At 39.9% G+C, this 13,866-nt stretch overlaps 1 protein-coding gene across 4 annotated transcripts in view; it reads right to left on the bottom strand.

The window, feature by feature from the left end:
- Nucleotides 1-13,866, bottom strand: part of ETV6 (ETS variant transcription factor 6) — a 168,464-nt gene that overhangs the window by 96,983 nt on the left and 57,615 nt on the right. Inside the window, exons 1-2 of one of the 4 annotated variants that reach the window (XM_042467977.1) lie at nucleotides 7,543-7,602; nucleotides 4,269-4,398 (exon numbers count right to left, since the gene is read on the bottom strand). In XM_042467977.1, the coding sequence (XP_042323911.1) occupies nucleotides 4,269-4,398; nucleotides 7,543-7,566 (154 nt within the window). In that variant the 5' untranslated portion in view covers nucleotides 7,567-7,602. Of the gene's footprint in view, nucleotides 1-4,268; nucleotides 4,399-7,542; nucleotides 7,603-13,866 lie in introns of those variants that run through there. The other 3 variants (XM_042467976.1, XM_042467975.1, XM_042467978.1) reach the window with 3 other exon arrangements.

The following is a 13,866-nucleotide window of genomic DNA, read 5'->3' on the forward strand; positions in this document are numbered from 1 at the left end:
TACACAACTTTCAAATTCCAATTTTGTTTCATTCATTCATACATTATATTTCTAGGTGTACATGTAGACCTAAAGAAAAAGAAGGGAAAATGGGGTTGCTGAACATTCTATGACTCCCAAGAGTCTCAACAGGCAAACCATGTTAGATTAACAGGTCTAAAATGGGCATGTTTTACATCAGTGATGAGATCCACTGACACAGAGAGTTCAAAGTAGCCCTATACAGTACTTGATTCTGCCAACACAGGCAATAGAACAATCTACATGCATCTGAGGAAGTAGACTAAAGTCTATGAAAGCTCATGCTACCAACTTCTTTCAATTAGTTTCAAAAGGTGCTGCAAGATCTCTTTGCAGAACAATCTACAGTTAACCTTTATTGTGAGAGGTGCATTGAATTGCTTTGATTAATGAGTAACCTGACTGGTCATGTCTGCCTACTTTGATTCCCAGCCATTGTTACAAAGCACTGGAACTCTTCCTCCAAAGCTGCTACCATAAAATCAATGCCACATTCCTGACCCATAAAGACAGTACCCTGTCAAATCAAAGAATGGCTCTTTCTAAGTTTAGGAGGTAGAAACTCTCATCAACATGCCCTTGCATGAGGCTCCTTGTCCACTGAACTATCCACAGTGAGTGAGTGTGGCAAGGAGCAAGCATCACCAAATCAATCCATTCACCTGCCCTCACAAGAAGGCATGCAAGTGAAGCAGTGACAGGTAGTGCTGCAAGGAGCAGCAACCACCAGCTATCCTCTGAATATGGGCAGGCAAGCAAGGAAGCCGGGTGTGGTGGCATGCAGAAGAAGGTGCAACAACCCAAAGGAGACCAGATCTCTCCGAGAGCCCAACCATCACTCCTAGCGGTGACCAAGGAGCACTCTGTTATTATCTTTACTATTTATGGTCATAAAACTACAGTAGGGTGTGGGAATGAAGCACAAACAAGAATAATAACTTCATTAGTAGTTGAAAACTGTAGTAATACTGCTGACTATAAATTTTCCTTCTATGGTAACTTGAAAACACAAGGTAATACATTTGAAAACTGCAGTAGTACTATTAGGAATAAATGATATTACAATGACAAAAACACGATTCCTACCAAAACAATAATTCAATAATTTCTTGTTATGCATACCTTGTGTCCTAAATAGATAGCTTCTAAGTATCCTTAACTGTATACGCACCACCGGCTGAGAACCACTGTTCTAGACAAGTCTACTATCTAGAGTCTAGCAATGGATTCTGCTCTCAACTGCAATGGTTCTCCTAGTATTTGGCAATCCAAAACCTATAACCCATCTTGCTCTCGCTTTTCAGAATTCACTAGATACCTTCAGTAGAAGAGAGTAGAGGCTAGTCTACACATAAGTATATTATGTGAATTGCTGCAGACTTTTGCACATTCACATAAATGCTTAATTGTCTTCCCCTTCCTGCAAAAAGTCACATCTATTCTGCTGAAAAATGTGCAGGCACATGAATCCATGCTAAACAGACAGACAGCAACATTTCTGATAATGTGCATCCTTGCAGATACTCATGGCTATTCCAGTAAAAACCACAAATCCTTTTTCAGTGGAGTTTATGCAAAAAGCCCTAATTCCTACGAATTGCATGTGGTTGGATTACAGTCTATTCAAAGAGGATGAGGAGCATCTACTGTATATATTCATGTACAAGTCTAGAAATTTTAGTAAAAAATTGACCCCAAAAATGTGAGTCGACTTATCCATGGGCCAGTGTAAGTACTGCACTTTAATTCTTATTAAAAAAAAGGAACTACCCCCTGGTGAAAGGCAAGAGCATAATCTGTCTTGGAAGCACTCACCCCCATTTATTCTCTCATCCATCCAGCCTTTAGTTATGCCTACTGAAATTTTGTATGTTCTTTGGCATCGCTTTCCTTTGCTCCATCCTTTACATCCTTTGTTATATGCCCCTAAGTTTTACCTTTAACATATTCATGGGTTATATAGTAAATTGTGTAGTCAAGCCCCATGATATGTTAAAAAAAACCTGCATGTAAGTAATATCAATAGATAGTTAATGGTTTTAAGTACATTATTATGGTAGAAAAGAAAAGAACTCCAATAAGTCAACATTACCTACTAAGGGTCTGTGAACGAAGAACCAAATAAGATTCTATCCCAGCTTCTCTCTATTTCTATCTTAAAAATGATGAGTCAATCACTATGGGATTTGACCCTATCATTTGTGCTTCTGAGAGAGGGTTTTTGTTGTTGTTGTTGTTGTTGTTGTTGTTGTCATTTTTGGGGTGGGTGTTGCTTACCTGTTTCTTCCAAACTACAAAATGTCCTCATACACTTTTGGGGCATTTTCAAGAAGCATTAATCCCATGGATTACATATACTGCATGAGGTACATTTATTGATATATGGTATGGTCATCTTGCACAACAGCAGAAAAGAACTACGATTTTGGCAGCCCTTCCCCACCCTCAGGGCTGATGACAGAGGGACTGGGCACTAGTTTCAAGTCATCATTCAAAATAATGAGCTTTGGTTTTAAAAAGTAAAACAAAAGAGAAGATATGGAACAGAAAAACTAGAAATCAAAATAACCTACCACAATAAAAACACTTTTTCTGGCACCCTGTTAAGGACATATGTATGCATATGTTTGCTGTAAGCATACATATTACTTTTTTGGGTGCTGCAGGGCTTGGTATTCCATCCCTCCCCCTACAGAGCCCAAAATACCCCCAGACTTACTGAACAACCTCTGAATCCCCCACATGATAATTCTGTCCTTCATGGGGAGCAAACATGATCACAGAGGAGAGCCTTCAGAGTGTATTCAGTTTGTAGCCTGTATTATGAAAGCACACTGAAGAAGTTTGTTAAGGCCTCACTTTCATTCTTGCAGTCCCTTACATACCCTAAAGCATTCCAAAAATGATGGTATATGCTCTGGTCTACTTGCAACATCTCTATTCTTGTATTCCCTCAGTTTCAGGATAACTGCTTAGGCTGCCATGTATTGTAAACTCAGTCTCTCTCTCTCTCGTATTATTTTATTTTGCAATAACTTTCCACATACTGATTTAATACACATCAGGGTATTTTTCCCTTTTAGTAAAAATATTCTTAAAATATATAACATTCTTCAATAACATACTTTCAACAATTTCAAGATGAATTTACACCATATGAAATGGCATGCTGTGTACTTTACTTATTAACATGCATCATTTGGATTCATACGCGCTATAGTCAATGCATGCTCCACCCTTACTCACCAAAACTCAACCTCTAAGGACCCTGAGAATAGGATTGATTACAGCAATGCTAGGAACTCATGCTATTTTTAGAGACAAGGGGGATAAATCAGGAACAATGATTTACAGGACAAGAAAAACTGGGATTATTTTTACAGAATGTATGCTCTTCTTGCAAAAAAAGTACCAAAAATCCCTCCAAAGCTCATTACTAGGAACCAATGATAGGGATGGAGAAAATACAACAGAATATCATAGAATCATAGTTGCAAAAGACCACAAGGGCCATCCAGTCCAAACACCTGCTTTGCAGGCAGGAATACACAGTCAAACCACTCCCGACAGATGGCCATACAGCCTCTGTTTAGAAACCACCAAAAAAGGAGACTCCACCACTCTCTGAGGCAGCTGTTACCTCTCCGCTGCCAAACAGTTCTTACTGTCAGGAAGTTCAGGTGTCCATCAGGATGTTTAGTTGGAATCATGAGAACAGTTCAGAAAAGATTTTGAACTATCAGTAAAATACTGAAGATATAATCTAATACAGTGAGCCCGCGCCATATGCGGGCTTCACTTCGGTAGCTTTCAGCATACACTGAAGCCACAGGAGAATCTAATGAATGGCGTGTGTGTCTGTGGGGTGCATGGTGCATAGCACCGCATGCACGCACCCCATTCTTTTCAATGGGGCGTGAGCATATGCGATTTTCCCCTTACCCGAGGGCGGGGGGGCCATCTGGAACGGATCCCCCGTGTAAGGGGGATCTGCCAGTAAGGAACAGAGTCCCTGGAGAAATGAGGGTATTCTTAATCCTTAAGGAATCTCTACCATGTAGTAAAAAGAGAGCCAGTCTAAGAAGCAAAGCAAAATAAATTCTCACGGCATCTGTAAGAAAATGTATACCTGTAACTTTTAAAAGTAATCCATTACAACTCAGAAAATAACCTCCTACATACTAGGACCAATCCTAATTATTCCTCCCAGGCCAGGCTTCTCAAAGCATCATTATTGAAACACTCACGCAGATGAGCTGGGAGTCTGATGACATCGTCCTCCATTCTGGCTGTTCGAGACACGGGAACATGTAGTGGGGGCGATGAAGTATAACTTGGTTCTGGACTCACTGGAGGGGTATATGAAATTCTTTCCTGCTGTGATGGAAAGGGAAAAAAGAGAAAAATAATTTCAATGTGGGAGGGAAAAAAGGTAAGGAAGAAACTACAACAATATTCATGTGAAAAAACAGGATTCCACAATAGAGAATCACTATCAGATAATAAAATATAACTAAGGGCCCAAGCAGACAGGCCAAAATAAAGCTGCTTTGGGTCACTTTGGAAGTATGCTGTTTAAATGATGCATGCGTCCTAAGAGGCCAGAAGCAACGCACTGGAACACAGCTTTGGCGCAGCTTCTGGCCACTTAAGATGCATGTGTCATTTAAACTGCATACCTCCAAAGTGACCCAAAGCAGCTTTATTTTGACCTGTCTGTTCAAGCCGTACATCTACTTCTGGTACAGCTCTTCTGGTGTAAATTCTACATGTGCAGACTGATCTAATAATTAAACTGATTAACAGTTTCCCCAGTTTATTTCTGCTGTAGTTAAATGATGGAAGCACTTCGAAGTCCTTAGTCTATGGAGCAGGTTAACAGTATGTTAACAGAATTTCAGCCCTTTCCACAGCCCTGCTTCACTAGTTTTCACCCTCACCCTTACATCCATCACTTATTTCATAGCTACTAGGAGAACAACAGGCAGGTCAGATTCTCATTACAGTGTTCAGAATAAGGAATAATATTATCTGCCCTCAGATTTACCCTAGATTTCAACCATCTGTTTGTTCACCTTCCCGGTACTCCATGAAGGTCACCTATAGTTGAGTCAAAACTACCCTACAAAGTCCTGAATTGGTTTTATGTCTTGCTAATCCTGGCATGTGACAGAATACTAGCAACTATTTTTAGACAAATAATAATTATTTTGCTATTAGATGATGTTATATAGCTTCAGAAATCCTCTATGACAACACTGTGCAACTAATTTCTGCACCTTGTTAGCTCCTTTATTATATAGTAATGTTGATTTTTCTCCTATTTCCTATAAAATTTCATAGGCCTGTTACAGACTGTCAAAATAAAGCTGCTTCGGGTCTCTTTGGAGGTATGCTATTTAAATGATGCATGGGTCCTAAGAATTCGGAAGCTGCACCAAAGCTGCACTCCAGTGCTTAGAAGTGGAGTGTGGCTTTGGTGTGACCTCTGGACTCTTAGGACCCATGCATCATTTAAATACCATACCTCCAAAGAGACCCGAAGCAGCTTTATTTTGGCAGTCTGTATCAGGCCATAGTATTTTATTCTAGAGATGTTGTGCATGAATGGCTTTAAACACCCAACAAAACCAAAATGCAAGCACTGATATATTCCTTTTCCTTAACAATGTGTGTTCAACAAAAGTGCATCCTGAGGATTTTAGCTTTTTTTCAAAATAAAAAGCAGCAATAGACAGTGATCAAGATTCTAGCTGCAGCATTTGGAGAAAGTTGCAAATATGGCCAATGCCTACTTATGTTGGCCTTCAGAGTCCTCCACAGCTCTCCTTCACAGCCTTCAGGTGCCACACATTAGCAATTTTGCTGGGGGGAGGCAGAAGAAATGACCCACCCATTAGGAAAGTGCATTGATTAGTATATGTTTTTAAAATATATTTATAGCTGTAGCAAACTACTTTGGGGGACTTTGGAACTATAAATGCAAGGTGTGAAGAGTGAGATAAATATTTTACAAAAGTAGCAGTTCTGGGAGAATCACAACCAAATACTCAAAGAGTCACCTCAAAGCTCTCATTTTAGCCCCATCTACAAACTAAAGCGTGATCCCTATTCCCCAAAATTGTCTTCATAAATTAGAGCTAGGACAGAATACAGTAGTGCTCTTTTACATGTCTTTGAGGCTTTGGGATTTAGCAACCTTAATTTAAATGAGAGGCCAAAATCCCTGGGGATCTATAACACAATTCCATTATATCTTTTTAAAAGTCAAAAGTGTAGTACACAAGTAGTAAGAGAACTAAAATTAGCTTTAGCTGGGGCCTGGAAGCTCCAAACATCCAGACACTTCCATTAGCCAGCTGGCATTTCTCCTAAGGGAATACCAAGCCCGAGAGTCCTGCTCTCACTCAGGCATGCCAACATCATTGCTGGGTCTCCACATGAAAGCTTTTAGTCTACTCTTTTTGGTCTACTTTTGTAGAACAAATATTTTGCAGGGCACAGGCTGGAGGCACACTGATAGGATAAACTAGCTGAAGCTAAGCAGTAGTTGGCATGTGAATGGAACACAGTTTGGGTTCCAATTTAAAGAGGAGCAGAAAAATAAATTGGAAAAAGCCACTGTTATCACATTCTGGATTGCAGAATGAGAGCTAAAGTTATAACTGTGGGCAAATTCTTGGTGGGGAGAGTCTCCACAGGCATCAAGCAGAGAGAATGGAAAAGTGGAGGAGCAAAGGGTGTCTGGGTCCCCTAGGGAGGAGGGCTTGCTGAAAGGGCAAAGGCAGCAATTTGGGTGGGTCTTCGGAGGTGGGATGGGGGAACAGTGGTGCTGTTTGCTTTAGCAAAACCGACAGGTAACATATGCAGCCCATGGATTATGTATTAGCTTTGTATGGAAGTAAATCCCACTGAAATTAATAGGTCTTTCTTCTGAGTATATTTGACTGTTGTTAACTGCCATCAAGTCAATCTACAGAAATAATCCAGGTTGACAGTACTGCCATGGCTCAATGCTATGGAATTCTAGGGATTGTACTTCTGTAAAACATTTAGCTTTTTCTGTGAGATAGCTCTGGTGCCACAACAAACTACAAATCCCAGGATTCCATAGAACTGAACCATGGCAGTTAAAGCGAGGTAAAACTGGATTATTTCTACAGTGTGAATGCAGCCTTGTACTTAGAATCATAGAGTTGCAAGAGACCACAAGGGCCATCCAGTCCAACCCCCTGCCATGCAGAAACACTAAATCAAAGCACTCCTGACAGATGGGATTCCAGCCTCTGTTGAATATAGCCTCCAAAGGAGGAGACCACCATTCTCCAAGGGAGTGTGTTCCATTATCGAACAGCTCTTACTGTCAGTAAGTTCCTCCTAATGTTGAGCTGGAATCTCTTTTCCTATAGCTTTCATCCATTGTTCCATGTCCTAGTCTCTGGAGCAGCAGAAAACAAGCTTGCTCCATCCTCAATGTGACACCCCTTCAAAGACACCATCTCTTCTCCAGGCTAAACATACCCAGTTCCCTAAGTCTCTCCTCATATGGCATGGTTTCCAGACTCTTCACCGTTTTGCTCCAGCTTCTCAACATCCTTTTTGAACTGTGGTGCCCAGAATTGGACACAGTATTCCAGGTGAGGCCTGATCAAAGCAGAAAAGAGTGGCACTATTACTTCCCTTGATCTAGAGTAGACACTATACTTCTATTAATGCAGCCCAGAATAACACTCATGTCCCTATGAATGAGAGACTTTCAAAATCACCTTGTCATCCACAGCGCTGCTCAGATTTTGCAGATTTAGGGCTGTAGCTTCCTTGATCGTGTCTATCCATCTGAAATGCAGTCTCCCTCTTTTCTTAATACCTTCTACATTACCAAACATTATTGTCTTTTCTAGTGAACCATGTTGCCTCATGATATGTCCAAAGTACAACTGTGTAAGTTTATTTATCTTGCCTTCTAGGGAGGGTTCAAGCTTGATTTGCTCCTAGGACACATGCATTTCTCTTTAGCAGTCCACAGTAACCATAGAACTGTTCTCCAACACCACATTTCAAGTGAGTTGATTTTCTTCCTATCAGATTTCTTCAATGCTCAGCTTTCACAATCATACAGAGAAACTGGAAATATGATGGCATGGGCAATCCTAACTCTAGAATTCAATCATATATCTTGACACTTCAGGATTGTGCCTAGTTGCTTCATAGCTGCCCATCCTAGTCTTCTATTCCTTAACGGAAGTCTTCATTCTTAGTGACTGAGCCAAAGTTTGAAATTTTTTGAACTACTTCAATATTTTCATAATCTATTTCAAATTTATGTAAATCATCTGTAGTCATTATTTTTCTCAATATTCAACTCTAAACCTGACATTGCACTTCCTTCCTTCGTTTTCTTCAGTAATCATTCCAAGTCGTTGCTATTTCCTATTAAACTTTCATTAAAACAGTGTAATTATCTGACTCAAAATATCCCATTCTCTCCATTTGAGCTATCTCATCCTAAGTATTGCACTGTTTATATATTCCATTTCTTATTTTACTATGTCTAGCTTTCCCTGATTCATGCTTCCCACATACCATGTTTCTATAGTATATGCTGTACAGGTTAAGACTCTCCTTTCACCTTTGAGCACATCAACAGCTGAACATCCTTTCATCTTCAGTCCAGTTGTGTCATTAGCCACAGTATTACTCGCAGTTGCCTGTTGCTGTACTCCAATAGCTCCTTGTCTTCCAACCATCTTTTCACATATTTATGATCTCTTATCCTGTTCCTGTTTTTTTTTTTTTTTGTTTTGTTTTTTTTACCATCATGTCTGCTTTAACTTACAGCAACTTTGTGAATGACAGGTCTCTAAGGGCCCTGGTCGACAGTAGTACAGTACTGCTCAGGTCTTTCCAATTCACAGTTGTGGCTTCCTTTATTGAATCAATCCATCTTCCTCTATTTCTACTGCTTTCCACATAACATCTTTTCCAATGCATCATGTAATCTTATGATATGTCCAAAGTTGATAGGCTTATTTTGGAGTCTAATGAGAATTTGGTGTTGGTTTGCATTTATTTGTCTTTGGGCAGTCCATGATCTCCAGAGAACTCTGCTACAGCACATTTCAAATCGGTCAGCTTTTTCACTGTCCAACTTTCACACAGCTTTGTTACCAAGTTCTTTCCATGTCCTAGTCCTGTTTACCTCAGGCAAATGGGAGTCCTGAAAGCATGGGAACTCCCTTGACTGCCAAAATTGGAACATTACAGGCTTAAAACTGTTTATCAGAGTACTTGTACAAAACCATAACATTTGGCTTCTCATACTTCAGTCACAGTGACCTGACAGAACATAATTCAATGGAACCTGTCAGTCTGGTGAACAAGGCAAAAATATATCATTTAAAGAGTCTGAAGTCAAATTTTTCATGAAATGCCCTGCACTATAGTGCTATAATGGGACATCCTCCTGCTAGTGGTTATTAAAATGTTAACTTACAGTCACATTACTAAGAACCTTTCTGGATGAAGAGTAGGGTATAAATAGTCTAAATAAATAAACAAATGACCTCATGTTCTGTATGTAAGAACACAGTCAAAAACAGGTCAAAATTACACAAATTTCACTTTTCTTGTTTACTAAATGGTTACCCAGAATGCCAGGGTCTCGAGAAGACATTGGTCCTATACAGACAGGCCAAAATAAAGCTGCTTCAGGTCACTTTGGAGATATAGTGTTTCAATGATGCATGCGTCCTAAGAGTCTGGAAGCTGCACCAAAGCTGCACTCCAGTCTTTAGGACTGGAGCGTGGCTTTGGTGTGGCTTCTGGACTCTTAGGACACATGTATCATTTAAACAGCATACCTCCAAAGTGTCTCAAAGCAGCTTTATTTTGGCCTGTCTGTATCAGGCCTTAGTGTGTGTGTGACTCGCCCAAGGTCACCCAATGTGTTTCCATGACTGCACCAGGAATTGAACCCTGATCTTCACAATCCTAGTCTTTCTTGGCAAGATTTCTTCAAAGGAGGTTTGCTGTTGCCTACTCCTGAGGCTGAGAGCATGTGACTTGCCCAAGGTCACCCAATGGATTTTATGGCCAAGAGGGAAATCAACTATGGTCAAACCACTATGTATTTGAAGCTGCCATATTTACCTCTGGACAAAATTGGAAAACAATCTATTAATGAATGTAATTGTTAACCTGCTTACTTGCTTAGGAGGAAAAAGACTAATGGAAGTAACTTCCTGGGGCATAAAGTAAGATTTTAGCTCAAAACCCAAAATGTAAATGAAGACTTCTAAAACAAGAAAACAAAGTGATTTTGTATCTTGAGCTGTTTAAATTAACTGATCTTTGGTCATTTTTTGAATTGGTTCATAGATCAGTTTGCCTCAGATATTATTGTAGGCCCAATTAAAACACTTGTAGCAAATAAAGAACTTAAGGGGGGGGGGGAGAAAAAGAAAAACACACCTCTTTGGAACAGACTCCAATGCAAAGCTGCATTCAGAAAAAGATTAGCATCTCATTTCCTGAACACAGGGAGCCAAGATTGTTTTATGGACCTTAGTGACTTCATGGAGTTCCTCCCCCACGTCCCTTTGGACAGAATTTGAATCTCAAAACACCAAGGCAAGAGAAACTCTTATATCTCTTTCCCTACTGGAACAAATTCTCCAGGGAAATGAAAACTGTGGAGGTTTCAGTTTATTTCTCACAATAGAAAGGAAAAATACTACACCCCAGTTGCTCTATAAAAATTTTCTAAAATGCTTGCAAGAGTTATCAGTTAGGGCTACAATGTGTAGTTAATAATCTTTTAAGTGAATGAAATGGTGCCCAGACTAATCAGACAACAGAGCTATTTTTAGATTGAATTATTTTCAAAGTTATGATTTTCAGATTGAACACGAATTGTAATTATTATTTAGACTGAACAAGAATTTTCTCTTCAGTCTTGTCACTTTTCACATGAGGAAAGCACTGATGGAATGAGGAAGGAGGCACTAAGATGGCATTTGCTTGAACTACATTATCAAAGTGCTTGCTTTTCTTTAGGATTGTATGCCTTGGTTTCAGGGACTTTCCTTTCCAGAAAAATAAGCTGACAAGTCTAGAGTTTAGTCTTGCAAAGCTGAAGAGCAGACATGATTTGAAACAATGGGAAATCAGTTCAAAAAGAAAGAAATGTCAGATACATATCCAATGAAAAGTTTTATTTCCTTTCCCTGTTATTTTTACAAACCTATTATAACATGTTATAATGTTAGATATGTTAGCAGACCTCATTTTTTCTAGTCTAAGAAATTGGAAATTATAAGTAGCTGAAAATATTTTGGGAACATTCTTATTAACTCCTGTACTTCTTAGTTGTCTTATTCCATCCAGTTATATTATGCTCTCACTTTCACCTTGTTATGGCTCTGTCCATAAGTTTCTAAACCCTTAAAGGGTCTAACATAATTCAAGTTATAAGAACTTCCTCTTAAAACATCAAGGAAGCAGTACTGAAGAGGATGGGTCTAGGAACTGAAACTGGGTAGCTAACACCTGAACAGAGAGTTGAGTAGGCAAATTGTTGTTGATGTGTGACTTAAAATATTTTCCAGCTTATGGAGACTATAGGAGACATATGGAGACTTATGGAGACAAAGGGAGGTGGGGGAGATGTCACAGGGTTTTCTTTGCAAGATTCTTAAAGAGATGGTTTGTCTTTGCCTTCCTCTGAGGATGAGAGAGTGTGACTCGTTCAGTGGGTTTCCATGCCTGAGTAGGGATCTGTAGGGATTTGAACCCTGGTCACCAGAGTCATAGTCCAATGCTCAAACTACTACACCATGCTGGCTCTTTGCAGAGGCAAATCATTTTTGTCAATTCAGAAGTGGAACCAACTGAATTCAATAGGAACACCTCCCATCAACATAAGATTACATCCAACAGTAATGCACTCTGTGTACCCTCTGCAGTTCCTTCTCAACTGTCCTATCTGTAAACAGATTACTCTTACATACTTGCCCAGTGTTCTTCTCTTCAAAAAGAGGTAATTTTCTACTTAATGTTCCCCAGAAATGTTCACCTTTTGAGGAATGGTGGGGGAGGAAACAGCTGAGTGCAAAAGAACATGACAGTCACTAGGAATTTATCCTCCTTGCTTTTCCATGTAAAATCAGCTATCTGTATGACTTGGTCTAAAACAGGGGTAGGCAACCAGCGGCCTACGGGCCAGATGCGGCCCGGCAAGGTCTTGGGACCGGCCCCAGCCCGGTCCTGCCGCCGATTGCCACTGGGGCCTTTGGGGGACAATTGTCTATAAAAGCCTCAGAAACATGCATTTATATTAACATTTTTAAAAAAAAATCAGCAAATTTTTTCACGTGTCCTCCATTTTTTTAAAAAAAGTGTCTTCCATTTGAAAATTTTGTCCTACATTTGTCCTGGTTTATTTATATATTTATTTTTTAAAAAAAAAATTAATTATTTATTTTTTGGCTTCGGCCCCCCAGTTGTCTGAGGGACAGCAACCTGGCCCCCGGCTCAAAAAGGTTGCCTACCCCTGGTCTAAAAGGTTCTGCCTATTGTAAAGCTGCTTTTGAAACTCTTTATTTTAAATTGTTGCTCTCTCTTGCATTTCAGTGAGAGATCTGAATTTACCAAAATTTAAAGTTGCAGTGGTGTTGCTCATTCCTTGTATTGGCAATGAACTGCCATGATGTGTGAAGCTCAGTTTTAAGCAGTGGTCCCCATTTCAAACAATCTGTACAGACTGTGAGAGTCTTTCTCTTCTCCTGAGAGCCTTACATTGGAGTTGTTTGGGCTTGAACCAGGGACCTACTCCTGTAAAACATGTGCACTGAACAAACTGAAGCAAAAATGCCAAATGGCTGACAAATGAAACTACTTGCATGCTGCATTCTTTTTGTGGCATATGTATAGTTAGAGGAAGAAACAATCATAATTCTAGCGTGTAACATGAGTAAGTCACTATACAATGTCTTTGTTGTGGTTGTGTGCCTTCAAGGTGTTTCCAATTTATAGTGACCCTAAAAAGAACCTATCATGGGGTTTTCTTATCAAGTCTCCATGTATAGAGCAAATATTATTATTCACACATTTTTATATATTCATATTTTAACATTATATAAGGAAATATCATTCAAAGTAGAACATTTAAAAAAAATAATTCAATACCTAAATTCAATACCTTCTGTCCATCTCCTTCTCCACCAACAGCCCCAGTCTGTACCTCCCTTTCCTGCCTTGGCACCACAATACCTCCACCTCATTCCTCTGCACCTCTGTTGCCACTGCTACCAGTCTAACATGCCTTTCCCTCCTGCCTCCCCCATGCCACCCAGAGGCAGGTGCTACAGCTGTTTCAGAAATCTCATTCAGTGTTGCCATCTTCCTCTTTCTTCTCCTTGTGAGGATGATGCTGAAGGAGGTTTCTTGAGCATCCCTTGAACAACCATCGTGCCCCCAGAGTGTTGTACGCCAGTCTGAGAATCACTGAAATAGCCCAATATGGTTCAGTCTCAGTTTCATAGCCTCCAGGCCTTTTATGTATATATAACAAAATCCGGATACTGGCAGAGGCTTTGAGCATTTATCAAATGAGAAAAGAAAGCTGAAATGGGGTGGAAGAGTAGCAGCTTTTTCCATGCCTCTCTGCATGCTGTTGTAGCACTTCCATTCTCTTCCCGAGGGAGACCGCCATAAAAGCGTGTCTTTTGTCACATTGGAAAAATGTGTTAAACAAAAGGAATGTTTTTAAAACCACTTCCCTCGGGTAGAGAAGGGAACTGCTATGATGGCATGCAGAAAAGCTTAGAGAAAGCCACTACTCATGTG

This window comes from Sceloporus undulatus, chromosome 5 (genome assembly GCF_019175285.1).
Source record: "Sceloporus undulatus isolate JIND9_A2432 ecotype Alabama chromosome 5, SceUnd_v1.1, whole genome shotgun sequence".
NCBI lineage: Eukaryota > Metazoa > Chordata > Lepidosauria > Squamata > Phrynosomatidae > Sceloporus > Sceloporus undulatus.